General features: G+C 45.5%; 1 protein-coding gene across 6 annotated transcripts in view; it reads right to left on the minus strand.

The window, feature by feature from the left end:
* Positions 1 to 14,900, minus strand: part of CYFIP2 (cytoplasmic FMR1 interacting protein 2) — a 175,048-nt gene that overhangs the window by 80,465 nt on the left and 79,683 nt on the right. For 5 of the 6 annotated variants that reach the window (XM_006901973.1, XM_006901970.1, XM_006901975.1 and 2 more), the window contains 6 exons: positions 14,267 to 14,433; positions 13,200 to 13,347; positions 9,675 to 9,828; positions 8,373 to 8,529; positions 7,222 to 7,318; positions 3,707 to 3,783 (listed from right to left, as the gene is read on the minus strand). In XM_006901973.1, coding sequence (XP_006902035.1) covers positions 3,707 to 3,783; positions 7,222 to 7,318; positions 8,373 to 8,529; positions 9,675 to 9,828; positions 13,200 to 13,347; positions 14,267 to 14,433 — 800 coding nt within the window. Of the gene's footprint in view, positions 1 to 3,706; positions 3,784 to 7,221; positions 7,319 to 8,372; positions 8,530 to 9,674; positions 9,829 to 10,798; positions 10,874 to 13,199; positions 13,348 to 14,266; positions 14,434 to 14,900 lie in introns of all 6 variants that reach the window. The other variant, XM_006901974.1, reaches the window with a different exon arrangement.

A 14,900-nucleotide genomic window follows, 5' to 3' on the forward strand; every position in this document is an offset into this window, starting at 1 on the left:
AGCTCTTATCTGAAATCTATTGGTGTGGCTCCAGCTATTTAGGGAAAAAAAATAAATCAAATCTCTTTCAAAGAAAAAAAAATTTATTATGGAAGCATCTTGAAGTTACCAGTTTGTGTATTTGAATTTCCAACAAGAAGGAGAAGTATCTATAAATAAGCACTGAGATTTTTCTTAATTATCGCTATCATCTCGGAGGCTAAGCTCTATGAGGAGGAATGTGCCATCAGGATTGGAGGAAGACTTATCAACAATCTGTGTTATGCAGATGAAACAACTTTGCTTGCTGAAACTGAAGAGCACCTGAAGTACTTTATGCAGAAGGTCAAGGACTGTAGTCTTAAATATGGATAGAAGCTCAACATCAAGAACACAGATAGTGAAAAGATTGAGATTGTTAATAGCTTTAGTCTGTTTGACTCCATAAAAAAAGTAGCAGGAAATTAAAAGATGAATTGCATTGGGAAAGTCGGCTGTCAGGGACCTCTCCAGAGTACTGAAGAGCAACAATGTCAGTCTGGAGACTAAGGTACGCCTGATACAGGCCATGATCTTTGCAGTTATTTGCTATGCATCAGGAAGCTGGACAATGACTAGGGATGACAGAAAAAGAATTGATGGCTTTGAGCTGTGGTGCTGGAGAAGAGTACTGAATATACTATGGACTGCTAGGAGAACAAACGGGTTTATCCTGGATAGCATGAAAGCAGGCTGCTCCTTGGAGGCAAGAATTCTGAAGCTTCATCTGGCATACTATAGGCATGCTGTACAGAGGGACCAGTCCTTGGATATTATGCTTGGCAGGTTAGAGTGACAGCGCAAGAGAGGAAGACCCTCAATGAGATGAATTGGCTCAGTGCCTGGGGTAATGGGGGTAGGTGTGTCAGGAACAATAAGGTTGGCTCAGGATAGCACAGGGTTCAGAGCTGTTGTACATAGGGTCATTAAGAGTCATAAGTAATTCAACGACACATAACAATAGCATCACCACCAACACCATTGGTTTGCAAAATCCAGGAATTCAGGCTAAATCAATGTATACACTAGTGAAATCAAAGAATCTCTACCATCTCTCTCTTGTTTAGACTTCTTTACTGGTCTCCTTGGCCTGCACACTCTGCTCCTGCTCATTTCTGGCCCATTCTCCACACTTTTGTACTTTCTAATGGGTGAGTTTTTAAAAATTAAAAACCAAATCAGGTCGCTGTTCTACTTAGGGTATCTTTCCCTGTGGCTTTTCATTGTTCCTGGAATAAATACTAAATATCCCTTTAGCCTGCAAGGCCTGTGTGAAGTGGACCTTGCCTATCCCTCCAGTTTTATTCCCATGCAGTCTGCTCCTTCTTGTGGCCTATGCTACTGCAACTCTGGCCATGAATGAAACGTACCTATATTAATCATTTTAAAAGTCCCAGGAGGTAGGCATGCTACTACTATTATTACATTTTCTACACAGAGTATTGGTACAAACAATTCCTTCTGTTTACAAGTTCCTGTCTTATCCTACACTTTGAGCTCTTAGTTCTGACTCCCAGAGGCCCTCCACCAGATATCTGAGGCTATAAATCTTAACAGGAGAACATTTCCCATCTTTCTCCTGCAGAGCACCTGGTGGATGCAAAATGCTGGAGATTTGGGGTCTTTTGGTTAAAAGTGCAACATACTACAGACTTTGCCACCAGCGTTCCTTCATCTTCCCTGTGTTGTTACTGTTAGGTGCCATCAAGTCCAGGTTGACTCACAGTGACCGCATGAGCAATAGATCTGAACCCTGTCCTATCCTATGCCTCCCTCATCATCTTGGACACACTCAAGATCTTTGATGCAGTCACTCTGTCAATCGATCCCATTGATGATCTTCCTTTCTTTCGCTGTCTCTCCACCTTTCCAAGCATGTGTCCTTTTTTGCAAGGAAGAGCCTCTCCCAGCAACATTCCCAAATATGTGAGACAACTATGTGAGACCTTCAAGGACACTCTAGTTTCACTTTCTTCAAGACATATCAATTTATGCTTTTGGCAGTTCATGGGATGTTCAGCACTTCTCCACCACCACAACTCAAAGACATCTATTCTTATGTCATCCTTACTGATTGTCCAGCTCACGCATAGCAAGTGACTAAAACGTTCATAGTCTGAATCAGACACATCTTAGTCCTCAAGTTGGCATCATTAATAAGTTCCTCAATAATCCCAAGAGGTCCCTGAATACAGACTTTCTCAGTACAATATGGCTCTTGATCTCCTGACTGCTGGTACCAAATGCACTGACTGTGCATCCATGTAAGACAAAGGTGATGACAATGTGTCCTTTCTCTGTCTATCATGTTGCTTATTGGTACAGGGGTATTTGTTTTCTTGGCACTGAGCTGTAATCCATATTGAAGGCCACATTTTTTGATCTTCTAAAGCAAGTGCGGCAAGTCCCCCTCACTTTCAGAAATCAAGGATCTATCATTTGCACATCGAAGGTTATTGATGGGTCTTCCTCCAAACTTGATGCCATATTCTTCTTCAAAGAGTACAGCTTCTTGAATAATTTGCTCAGCATACAGATTGAATAGGTATGGAGAAAAGCTATCACCCTGATGCACCCATTTCTGATTTTTTTTTAATTTAAATAAAATGTTTCTTTTATACTGTTGTTGTGCACTGTAGAATTAGAACCAACTCATAGCTGACCCTCCACCAGGTTTTCAAAGGCAGTTAACCGCATGGGAGGAGGCTGCCCATCCTTCTCCAGTGGAGCAGCTCGTGCCTTGAACCACATGCCTTCACGGTTGTAGTGCAGCTCCTTGCCACTCGGCCACCAGAGCTAGTTTACTTAAATTATTTAGTGTTACTTTGCTCCATACACACAACAGCCTCTTGGTCTAGGTTTTGGGATTCTCATTCTTCTCAATGTTACTTGTTAGTCATAATTTGTTATGATCCACACAGTGAAATGTCTTTGCACAGTCAAGAAATAGATATTCTTCTGGCATTCTTTGCTATCAGCCAGGATACTTGTAACAGGAGCAATCACATGCAATGACATGTGTAGAGTCATGGCTTCTTGCTATGTCCAACTTAAACTTCTCTCTATGTACAGTTCCAGAAATTTCTGAAAGTTCTTCAGCGGTATTTTGCTTACATGTTATATTAAGAATATTGTTTGATTTCCTCACTCTGTTGGATCAACTTTCTTAAGAATGGGAACAGATATGGACCTCTTCCAGTCATTGGCCAAGCAACTGTCCTCCAAATCTGAGCACATCTATGGCTGTCATCTGTCTTTGAAACATATTGTTTGGTGTTCCACTGATTCCTGGGACCTTATTTTTTGCCAATATGTAAAAAACAATGTATAGTGCAGCTTGACCTTGGGCTAACTATAAAGTTGTCAGTTCAAACCCACCAGCTACTCTGATAGAGAAAGATGCAGGAGGCTATTCTCAAAGATTTCTAGTCTCAGAAACCCTATGGGGCTGTCCTACTCTGTCCTGAACAGTCACTGTACGTTTAGGTGGGCTCTATGGCAGTGGATGAAGTTTAGGGTTAGGACTATTTTCATTTCCATTGTGTTCCAGACCTAGCCCAGGCTCACAGAGTTGCTCACTTTTCCTTAAATGCTGAAAATCAAGGAAGATTTTAAATGGAAAAAAACCCACCATGCCTTACTCCAAAAAGCCTTAAGAAAGATCACTGTTAGTTAGCCCATCTCTTACCTGCCAGCCATGGCCTTGTAGTAAGCAAAGATCTGGTCCGCCAGCTTATAGACAAACTGATCAAAACACAGGTTCACCTGGTGAAGAAGAGGCAGCAAACATCAGTGGGGTCCTCTAGCACTGTCACAGAGACTTAGACGACCGGAAGAGGGTTGTCCAAAGTATGCTCTAGAACAACAGATACTTGTAGAGAAAAATGAAACAAAAAGATTCTGTATCAAGAATGTCTGGGTGAAGTACCAGCCTTGCTGGATAAGGCATGCTTGTTAGTACACAAGGGTACCTCAGTTTATTGCACTGCATCTCATTGTGCCTTGCAGAAACTGTGTTCCTTATAAACTGAACACCTGTGGCAATCCTGGGGAGAGAAGTCATCTATCTGTACCATTTTTCCAATAATGGGTGCTCATTTGTGTGTCTGTCATGTTTTAGTAATTTTCACAGCACTTCACAGTAGTTAGGAAATCAAAAGATGAATTTCATTAAGAAAATCTGCTATTAAAGGCCTCTGTAGAGTTCTGAAGAGCAATGTTGTCAGCCTAGAGACTAAGGTGTACGTGATCCAGGCCATGGTCGTAGCCATTATTTACTATGTATCACAGAGCTGGACAATGACCAAGAATTGATGCCTTTGAATTGAGGTGTTGGAGAAAACTACTGAACATACACCATGGACTGCCAAGAGAACAAACAGGTATGTCCTAGAAACGGTGAAACTGAGCTGCTCCTTGGAGGCAAGGATTTTGAGGCTCTGTCTTTGGGCATGCAGCCAGGAGGGACCAGTATGTGAGGAGGGAAATTATGCTTGGAAGGATGGAAGGCAAGGAAAGTGCAGGAGAAAACAACTCTAGATCAAATGGATCAACACAGTAACTGGGGTATTGAGGAAAAGTAAGAAATTGGCTCAGGATAGAGCAGAGTTCAGAGCTATTGTGCATAGGGTGACTATGAGTCATAGTTGACTCAATGGCACACAACAGCAACATCACACACTTAATAAATTACAATACAGTGTAAGAACAACTTTTATACACATAGAGACACCAAAAAAGGCATATGGTTTACTTTATTGTGATGCATGCCGTATTTTGGTGGTCTAGAATGGAACACACAATATTTAGGGAATGCTTACAAGGACTCTGAGATGTCTTGTAGTAAAGAAGTCAATTTTCTCCACTGACTTGTTTTCTAGAGATTATTTCTTAACATCTCTTTCACAGACATTTTGGAGAAAGTTCCTTAGAGTGTTTTCATTTCCATGTGAAGTCTGGCCCTTTGCTCTCGAGAACTTCATGTAGACAGCAGAGAGCACACTTCCAAAGGGCAGGGAGTCACTATACTTCTCACTGATACTCACTGCCGGTAGAACTGAGCAGAGAACTCTTACAGAGAAAGACTCACCAACAGAACCCAACACTGCTGTCAAACTCTCATGAGATATTTTATCTTCTCCTTGCATTTAATTTTACCTTAGTTTGAAACTTTAGTTACGAAAAAGTTGATGGTCAAAAAAAAAAGAGTCTTTCTTAAGCTTTGCTTAAAATCTTTGGTCTTGAATGAACCAAGAGCCATTTTGAGATTTTCAGTGTTTCATCACACCAGTGGCTGAGTGCAAAGCTTATATGTTTGTATGAGAGACAGAGCATTGATACTACAGCTTTCAATAATGGCAAGAACAAGAGATGATCAGGGATAAGACTTGAAAATTTGGGTGTGAGCTTTAAGGGTCCCCAGTAGGTTATCATCCAGGCCAAGAATCTTCAGGGCTAAGGTTGGTGATGCTGACTCCAAGCCCTCCTTCTAGAACCGGATCTGAGCATCCTTGTACATTTGGCCTAAACCTCTTTGAGGATCCCAAGAAGTAAGACTTACTCACGTGATTGGCTTTGACCAATGAATGTGGAATTAACTCACTCATTTCCAGGTAGAAGATACAAGTAATTAAGTGAGTTATGTTAATCTTTCTCCATGTCATGGCAACTATTAATGCTTCTGGTGAATCCCAAATTGAAATGAATACGAAGCGGAGTCCCTGACTAACAGAAAATGGACTAATAAGCATTTGCTATTAAGCCACTAAGAATATGAGTTGTTTATTGCTGTCCCTGACTAACAGAAAATGGAGAAATAAGTATTTGTTATTAAACCGCTAAGAATATGAGTTGTTTATTGCTGAAGCACAACCTACCTTATCCTGACAATTACAGCATAAAACCTTTTAAAAGTATAGTGACTGAGAGAATGACTGCTGTACTTCTACCTGCACTAGACTGAGAAATCTGTAATGTGTGTGACCTCAGGGTAAAGATGCTTGACCACATTAAACCTCAGACCTATTTTCTGTAAAACAGAATAGTCGCATATATACTTCCTTAAGTTGTTACAAAGATCATTTTAAATGTATTATCTATATGGTGCTTAGCACCTACTGCCTTCAGTTCGATTTTATCTTGTAGCAACCCCACAGGACAGAGAAGGGCCCCAAAGGGTTTCTAAGGTTGCCATGTTTGTGGAGCAAAGACTGCCACCTCTTTCTCCCACAAAGTGGTTGGTAGCTTTAAGTTGTCAACTTTTCAGTTCACAACTGAACGCTTAAGCACTCTACCACCAGGGCTTTTGGTGCTCAGCTCTGTGCTTGGCAAATGGTAATATAATTGGTAGCTGCTGTAGACCTAGGGTAAAGTATATTATAACGAGACAGAACACCAAGAATGTATAACAGGGGTAAAGCAGGATGCAAACAGTTCTCGAACAATTGTAGCACCATCACAGCTTCCCTGTGTCTTTATTGAAAACTGTCAAAAACCAACTGACCATAGTTGTACATAAATGAAGGAGTTTTTCTTTTACTTTTCAAAGAGAAGAGTGAACTGGGGGGTAGGGGTGGACAGGGAGAAAAGTACAACAATGAATGAATGGAAATCCAAAATATCTGTAATGTTCATTAAAATTAATAAAATAACATTAATAAAAATTTGCCAGGGAGCAAATCAGAAAGAGAATTCTATGCAAATGAAGCCAAGCTCTTTCTACTGAAAACCTTACGCTTGACTCAGGAGGGAGGGGTTAGCAAATACAAGAATCATGTAAAGGCTAAGGTTTGCCTTAGTGCCGACCCCTGTAAACATTTAAGGTTTGCCTTAGTGCTTCAGGGTGAATCTCAGCTTGCAGCCGTGCCTCCCTCGTATCCTGATATAGCATTTGGTTTATTATAAATATTTAATATGAAATTTGGTTTCCCAGAGGTAGCATTATTGTTATCTAAGTAATCCAACTATAGAAGGTGGACATTAGTTACCTGTGCAGTGGTATTATTTGTCATTCCTTAAAAAAAAATTGGAAAAGAAAGACCATCATCCTGTTCTAGATTATTTATGATCATCACTGTCATTTGTAAACATCACTCTCCAGAATAAATCATTGCTCTCACTCCAGTCTAGCAACTGGAGATGGGAGAAGTCCAAAGTAAGTGTCTGAACAAGGTTACAGAACAAAAGGAGAAACTGGTCACTTGCCTCGGCTTCAATCTCATCATATAGGAACTGCTTTTTAAACTTGGTCAGAGCATAGTAGGCGCTGTCATTGTACAGATCCAGGGGGTAGAGGACATACCTGAGGAGAGAAAACAGTGGCCGGCATCACAGACGTACTCTGCTAAGGACAGGGAGCATTTATACAAACCTGGGGAACAAAGTGCTGGGGTGAATGAGATGAAGTCTCAAGTATGGAAAAGACAACCTTTTAGCCCTTGATGGCATTCCCAGCACCTCCACTTAGCAATTTCAGTTTGCCTACAGAAACCAAAAGTCCATAATGCTAATAACCCAAGGCTGGAGAGAAAGTGTCACTGTCATTATTTGCTGTTGACTGGCGCTAGGCCAACACCAGGGTGACTGGTGGTGATACCATGCAATGGATCAAAACACTGTCTTGTCACACAGCCACACACTATCATCATGGCTAGGTGTGAATCGTAGGGTTTTCACTGGCTGGTTTTCAGGAGCATACTGACACACATAGTACACACAGAAGCTACACTGACACAGGTTCTCCACCACAGCAACAAGCATCTACTGTTAGATGGGAGGCAGCTGGACAGGAGGCGCACTGGCCATAATCAAACTCAAGTCTCCTGAGTGGAATGTAGGAACGCTACACTGAATCACTGTCTGTCAAAGGAAATTTCTGTTGTTATAGGCCCTCAAGTCTGAACTGACTCCTATCTGACTCTCCAGTGTGCTTTCAGGGGCTGAAAATCCGACCGGAGAAGATTTCCCATCTTTCTCTTACAGAGCAGCTAGTGGATTCAAACCACTTGCCTTCAGTTTGATAGCACAACTCCTTACCCACTAGGCTACCAGAGTCTGGAGCTAAAAGAAGTCAGTAGTGAGAATATTAGGTTCCTGGTTCCCAGAGATGATTCTTTTACCGGGCATGACTGCTATGAGCCTGTCAAAGTGCAGGAAAGAATGCTTAGCTTGTAACCTTTGACTATCTACAAGAATGAATCAAATGTGCATGACCAGATCCTTGGTCTCAGCTCTCTTCCTGGGGGGACACATGGCCTCTTCAGCAATCCCTTCCTTCAGGGAAAAGCAAAAAAACTGGGCAACTGCTCTCCACCTTCAGCCCGGGAAGCTCCCTGCTGGCCCAGGCTTGCCCTTACTCCATCATTGAAGGCTCTTTGGTTTCCAGGATGTGGTCTGTAAGAATCCAGGGCATAGACATCTCAATAGGGAACTGGATTCGCCGGCCCATGGTTAACTCCAGGAAGAATTCTCGGAACCAGAGCTGGGACAGGTCACAGCACTGCTGCAGGGCTTCTGAAAGCATAAGGGAAAGAGCTGTGGCTCACACACACAGGAAGCACCTCAAAGACCTCTGTTCTTACTGTTATCAGTGCACTGGCTACATGGCAGGTACTTAATGAATATAGCTTTTTTTAAAAAATATACTTCTAATTTTTCTCCCATTCATACTGAATTTCATATAATTTTAATGGCTATAGCTTGAGTAGTACATCTTGTCTCCTGGACTTGAAGCTTAGTGTCTATTTGAAAAAGATAGCATATTTAGCTTCAGTGGCAGTGGTGGGGAGGTACTGTAGAGTTTGAGATGTTCTCATAATTTCCAATCCCCCCACCCGCAAGCCATCCTTTCTAAGTGTGAACATATTCAACACTGTTCAAGACAGGTCTCCAGGTGCAAAGGTGCAAATATTCAGCTGGCTGCAACTCCCTGACCCCACACCTGGGGTGATTCAGAATTCATTACTCTTCAGAGCAGCTTCCTGCGCTCCTCTGCAATCGAAGTGTTTAACTGTTATGGTCACTCTCATTTTCACCACCAACACACATATGACTTCCATGTCCCCGGGATACCACCCCGTCTCCATAAGGCCTGTTCAACCTGGACTTGCTCCTATAGAGAGGAAGAGTGGATGAACACAGGGTAGACAGCCAGTCCAGGAGCCTCCTCTCCTAGGAGCAGCCAGCATTGATTAGCTCATAGGTGCTTCATGGCAATAAAGGCCACAGTCTCGTGCATGGGTGTGCACATTTGCGTGTTCCTGGTTTTGATCCCCTGATTAGGCCAACCCAGCCACATGTAATTTGTTAGGGTTTTGTTAGTTACTGTGGCATCAACCATGACTCACAGGGACCCTAAGAACACAGATCCAAACAGTGCCCTATTGTGCAGCATCCTCTCAATCTCTGCCATGCACAAGGCCACTGAATCAATCCACCTCACAGAGGGTTTTCCTTCTCCTCCCCTCACTGAGAGTTATCTACCAGCTGAATTTAGCTAAGTTAGTGAGAAACTGGAGCTGGACCTGGGGCGGGGGTGTGCTCCTAGCTCCCCAAGTCCACTGGCGGGTGTGTGTGTTCCTGAGTGGAACGCGGTGCCACTCAGATCAATGGACGCAGCTCCCCTCGGCCCTCCTCCCCCGGCTGGCGCTGGGTCTCACCACTGATGTTGAGCAGGTGCGTGAAGAAGAAAGACTGCTTGTGGAAGTCCTCAATGGCGAGGACGATGGGCCCATCCAGGCTGCTCCTCAGGGTCTTCTTGGAGCCGCTTTTGTCTGCGATGAGTGACTCCAGCATCGTCCGCACCATGTACAGCTTGAAAAGAAAGGAAAACGAGGAGGCAAGTCAAGCCCTCTGTCACGGGGAGCAGGCTGCTTTCAGCTGGTTGGTTTTGGTGTTTTTTTTTTTCCCTTTTCCTCTCTCTTCACCTCCCCCCAGCAGATGTCTGTTCTTAAAAATCATTGTGTTAGGAAAGTTAGGGAGGGAGAAGGGAATTTTGAACCAAAAAAACCAAGAGGAAGCCTGATCAGTCCAGGAGAGTCAGCCACTGTGACGTCCCTGGTGGGTGAACCTGGTGACAACAGGCAGGCTCAGGCCCCAAGGACAGGCTCCTGGCTGCTCTGCTAGGTCAAGGGCACGGACGTCAGAAGACAACTCAGTACTCTGCTTTCCTGGCTGGCTAGGTTGGTTCCCAGGGCAGAGCACTGGGTTGGGAATCAAAGAACTGGGGTTCAAGCAAGACAAGGAGCTCCCACTAATTTGCTGTGTGACCTTGGGCAACAAAGTTCCCACTCTGGGCTTCAGTTTTCTAATCTGTTACCATAAGGGAATGAGACCAGATGCGTTCTCAAAGCCAGTCCCTTTCACCTTTCACCTTCGGAGGATCTGTGAAATGGGATATGATCAGAACAAGCTCCCCCCACCTCCTCAAGTTTCTGACCCTCAGAGTTTTTAATCCATTACTGAGTGATGGCGCCCCCTGGTGGATCCAGCTGCACTGAGCAGCCCGCCAAAATCCTGGGTGGAAAGTGGATTAATATTGGTACTTACACGGGAAGCCTAATAGAAAATTAACACCTGCTTACAGGGTACCTTAAACGCAAAGGACACAAGTGCGATAGGGTTGTTCTCTTTGCTAATCTAGACTTTTCCTTCCCGCCAGTGCCTCCACATCATTTGTCTTTGAATCTTAGGGCCGGAAGGGGCCTTGAGGAGCCAGGCTAGTCCATTCCTGCTGCCTCCTGGAGAAGTGTACCCAAACCAACCCAGCCAGGCGGTGGTATACCAGGGATCGGCAGCCTCTTCGGCCCTGTGTGCCACCAGTGGGGTGAAACAAAGCCCGCGGGGACCACTGGCAGGCCTAAGACACAGATAGGAGAGAAGGAAGAGGGATGGGAGGGAGGGAGAGACAGGGAAGAGGGAGAGAGAGAAAGAGAGAGAGAGAAAAGCGAGAGGTGTTGTATACGGTGGGAAAGCCACTGCGACTGATGGGGGCCACTTGCCAACCACCACTGATCTGCTCCAACCTCCCTCTGCCACCATGTCCAGCTCTGCTGCTCCATGCTTTCTTTAGAACTTTCCCCACCACATGCCAGGCACTGGGCTGGGCAGCGGGGCCACAGAAAGAGGACACACCATCTCCACAAAGGACAGAATTTACGACAAACGGACCACTGAGGTTGCTAGTTTGTGAGACAGCTCCTGCTGGTGAGCATGTCTGATGCTCCGAGAACCAAGAAGCACTGCTCTCTTGCAGGCCTTTGGAGGCCTCACAGGAAAGCTTAGTCAAACGCCATCCATCAAGGTGTAGACTCACTGACGTCACATGCTAATCATCTACAAACATGGATATTGGCCATGGGAGGGCGAGCTCTTTACACAGACTTTCACTTGACAGACATTTAACTCACCAGAATGGCCTCTACCCCAGCTATGCTAGGTGCCCGTGTCTACTGTGCTTCGGTGGCCGTCAGAGCCCCGTGGTGGGAGTCAGGAGACCTGGGTTCTCGTCCCACCTCCACTTGTGACTCACCTTGTGACTTGGACAAGTCACTGCCCCTCTCTGGACCTCAGTTTCCCCATCTGTAAAATAGGGGGAGGGGATTGGGACTAGTTTGGGTCCATGGGTTCTTCTAGGTCTGTCTGTCTAGGAATCTAGTACCTCCATCTGAGCCACACGATATGACTTGGCATCGTCTCAGAGGTAACACTCCTGTGTTGTCTACATAAGGTATTCCTTCCACACCTAGCTTCTTTTCTCTCTTCCTTGCTCTTATTCTCTCTTCCTAGATTCCTTCCCCTTAGCTTCCTCTTTCCAGTTCATCTTTTAGGGTTTTTTCTGTTCCTTTCTCAGTCATGTCCTCGGACTTACAGCAGCAGCCCCCTGTGGCAGCCCTGGTCAGCGCTCCAGCTGTCTGAGCTGGTGAGGTTCCGCCCTCGACCTGACCCTGAACTGTCGGTACAGAGGCTTCCAGGGCATGGTCCACAGCAACAGGAGGTGATGAGGACACTGCTGAGAACCCACCGGGCTCAGGTCCTGCCACCCTCCCGTCCAGACATACAGACACACACACACGGTGAGAGGGCCGGGGGTGGGCTCCGATGAAAAGGCGAAAGATCTACGGCCTCAAGCGTTCAGAGCTGAGCGAGGCACGGAAGTCACACAAAAGCAAGAGTGTTGCCAGCCTGGAGCGTCTGTGGCCTGTGAGACCCCTGAAAGTGGAGATGGAGTCTACACACTTTTTAAATACTTCAAATCACCTAGCGGAACCGGATGCCATCAAGTCAACTGATGCATGAGTGTCATAGCTGAATTGGGCTCCACAGTATCTTCAATGCCTCATTTTCAGCAGATTGCCAGGCCTTTCTTTCAAGGCACCTCTAGGTGGACTCAAAGCTCCAATCTGTCAGACACCCACTTAAGCACGTTAACTGTTGACCTAGAGAATCTTTAAAAAAAAATCACACTAGAAATTACCATCAACAAGAATTTCATTCTGATCAAGACTCCCTACTTTTCTCATTTTATGACTCCTTTGGATAAATAGCAGGCAACATCTAGCTCAGGAGCTATGGATGGGAATTCTGCATATTCCTGACGGCAGGCTTTCTCAAAGGGTCGAGGGCTCTCAAAACGTGTGTTCCTTAGGGGACATGGGTCTTCTGTCAGTAACATGACCTCATCTAAAGTTTTCATTTTTACAGAGAAGATCATCAGACGTCAGAGAGGTAAAGGAGCTTGTCCAAGCTCACACAGCAAGTTAGAGGCTGAACTTGAGAATTCCATCAGTGCATGTGAGGGGGCCCAGGTTCGTTAGAGTGGAACAGGACAGATGCATACAGACCCCTCTTTAAAGTCATCTTGCACTCTGGAACTTCTGTGTGCTTCCCAGGACTAGGAGATAACCACCCCTGGTATCACCCCCCTTTGCCAGATTAGATAACCGAGGCACAGAGAGACTGTGCAATGTGCCCGAGGTCACACAGGTATCTAGGACTAGAATCCAGGTCTCCTGAATCTTAAGCCAGTGGTCCTCCCTCCTATATCAAAACAAGATGGAAGAGTAAGGCTATAGCAGCTGCTTGACTCGCCCCTTCTGCCCAAAAACTCCCAGCCCCACTGTCCTGAGGTCAGTCAGGCTGACACAAGGTTTCCACAAAGCCAGCTGGTGCCCGGAACCCCTTACCTGTGTGCTGGAGGGCCCCACAGCACGCCGGGGCACCTTGATGTCAAAGCCACCTTTGGGGTCTTTCTCCCCTCTTAAACACGGATCATTGGGGGGCTCTCGGCCCCCCTCCCAGTCACAGATGGTCTTTCGAATTGCTTGCAGGACACTGTGAAGGAAGAGCTGACATTTAGACCAGTCCTACCACTGAGAGGAGGCCCTGTAAGTCTACTGCTGAGCTGGGGTGTACTGGCCACATCTGCATTAGCATTACTGGGGCACCAGCATGTCCCAGGGCTCCCCCTGCTCGAGTCACTGGTTTGATAGATAAGAGGTACATTTCCAAAATCTGCATTTTAACCAAAGTCTCATTTTAACCAGGTGGTTTGGATGCCCACTAGAGGTCTGAATACTTAGCTCCGTGCCCTGCATCAGAGAGAATGTAAATACAACAGAATGGCTGTTCTCCTCTTCAGCTAGAAGGACGTCTCATTAATCAGGTTAAGTCTCTATACATCTCCATATATACTAATGTTCTTCTTGTTGTTGATTATTGTCGAGTCAAGCAAGACTCATAGTGACCCTATGAACAAAAGACCTGAAGCCTTTCTATAACTATCGTCATTTCTCAAAGCTCATAGAGTTTCCAGAGGCATGCTGTTTAGGAAGTAGACAACACTTCTGTCCACTGAACTTTTACTCCATGTTGCTGAGCACCAACCTCTACACATGAATAATCTAACTTCATCCTCCCACCTGCCTATGAAACACGTTTTATCATCATTTCCATTTTGCAAATGCAGAAAACTGAGGCATGGAGCAGGAAAGTGACTTGACCAAGTTTACTCAGCAGGACAGTGGTGGGTATGGGGCTTGAAACATGGAGACTGAAGCTTAATTAATTCCAGAGGTCCAATCACACCTAAGAGTGACTCCTAAACTTGCTGACTCAAAGAACTTGCCAGAAGGGTCTGTCTAAGCTCAGAGAGTGCCCCGGAAGCAGACTCAAACAGGAATGACCTCTCTAGCCTGTACCCAGCACTGTTGACTCTGGATGCACCCCTGGAATGGATGTCCCAAAGGCCCACCTGATGAGGACGTTCTTCTTCTTCCTCACTGCCTGCCTCAGGGGCTCACGCAGGGTCACCTGGGCGAAGTCCTGCAGGGCCGCGTAGATGGTGTTCCTGATGGCCTGGTTGAAGACACTCTCCATCCTGCCCATGAGCACCTGCAGACCTTTGATCATGGCAATCACCTGCCAGGTACAGATTAAGGTCAAGTCCAGGAAGCCACGGCAGTCCAACCTGCCCCATCCCCTCCGCCACATCATGGGGATACGGTGTGAGTGCTCCATATGCTCTGGGCTAGGGCTACACGAGGGAGCACAGCACCAATCCAAAGGCTGGTGACACCTATGGATCAAAGGAGGAGGATGGGCAATCTCCCCTTGTTATGATTTACAGCCTTGGAAATCCAATGGCAGGTTGCCATGAGTCAGAACCAACTCCATGGCAGTGAGTTTGAGGGGTTTTGTGTGCTGCTCAAAATGCTGGTTCATGACTAGGTGCATTCCAGAATGTAGGTCAATGCTGTTTCCTCCACGAAGGGAGACCTGTTACAAAATAAGGACGCCAGTGGAAATGAAGAGTGTTGTGTGATGGTAGCGATGTTCGTTCTGTCATGGATGCTAGTCCCTGAGGACTGCTGCCAAGTGGAAACTAA

This window comes from Elephantulus edwardii, unplaced genomic scaffold (genome assembly GCF_000299155.1).
Source record: "Elephantulus edwardii isolate Elephantulus edwardi_28Jun2011 unplaced genomic scaffold, EleEdw1.0 scaffold00354, whole genome shotgun sequence".
Taxonomy (NCBI): domain Eukaryota; kingdom Metazoa; phylum Chordata; class Mammalia; order Macroscelidea; family Macroscelididae; genus Elephantulus; species Elephantulus edwardii.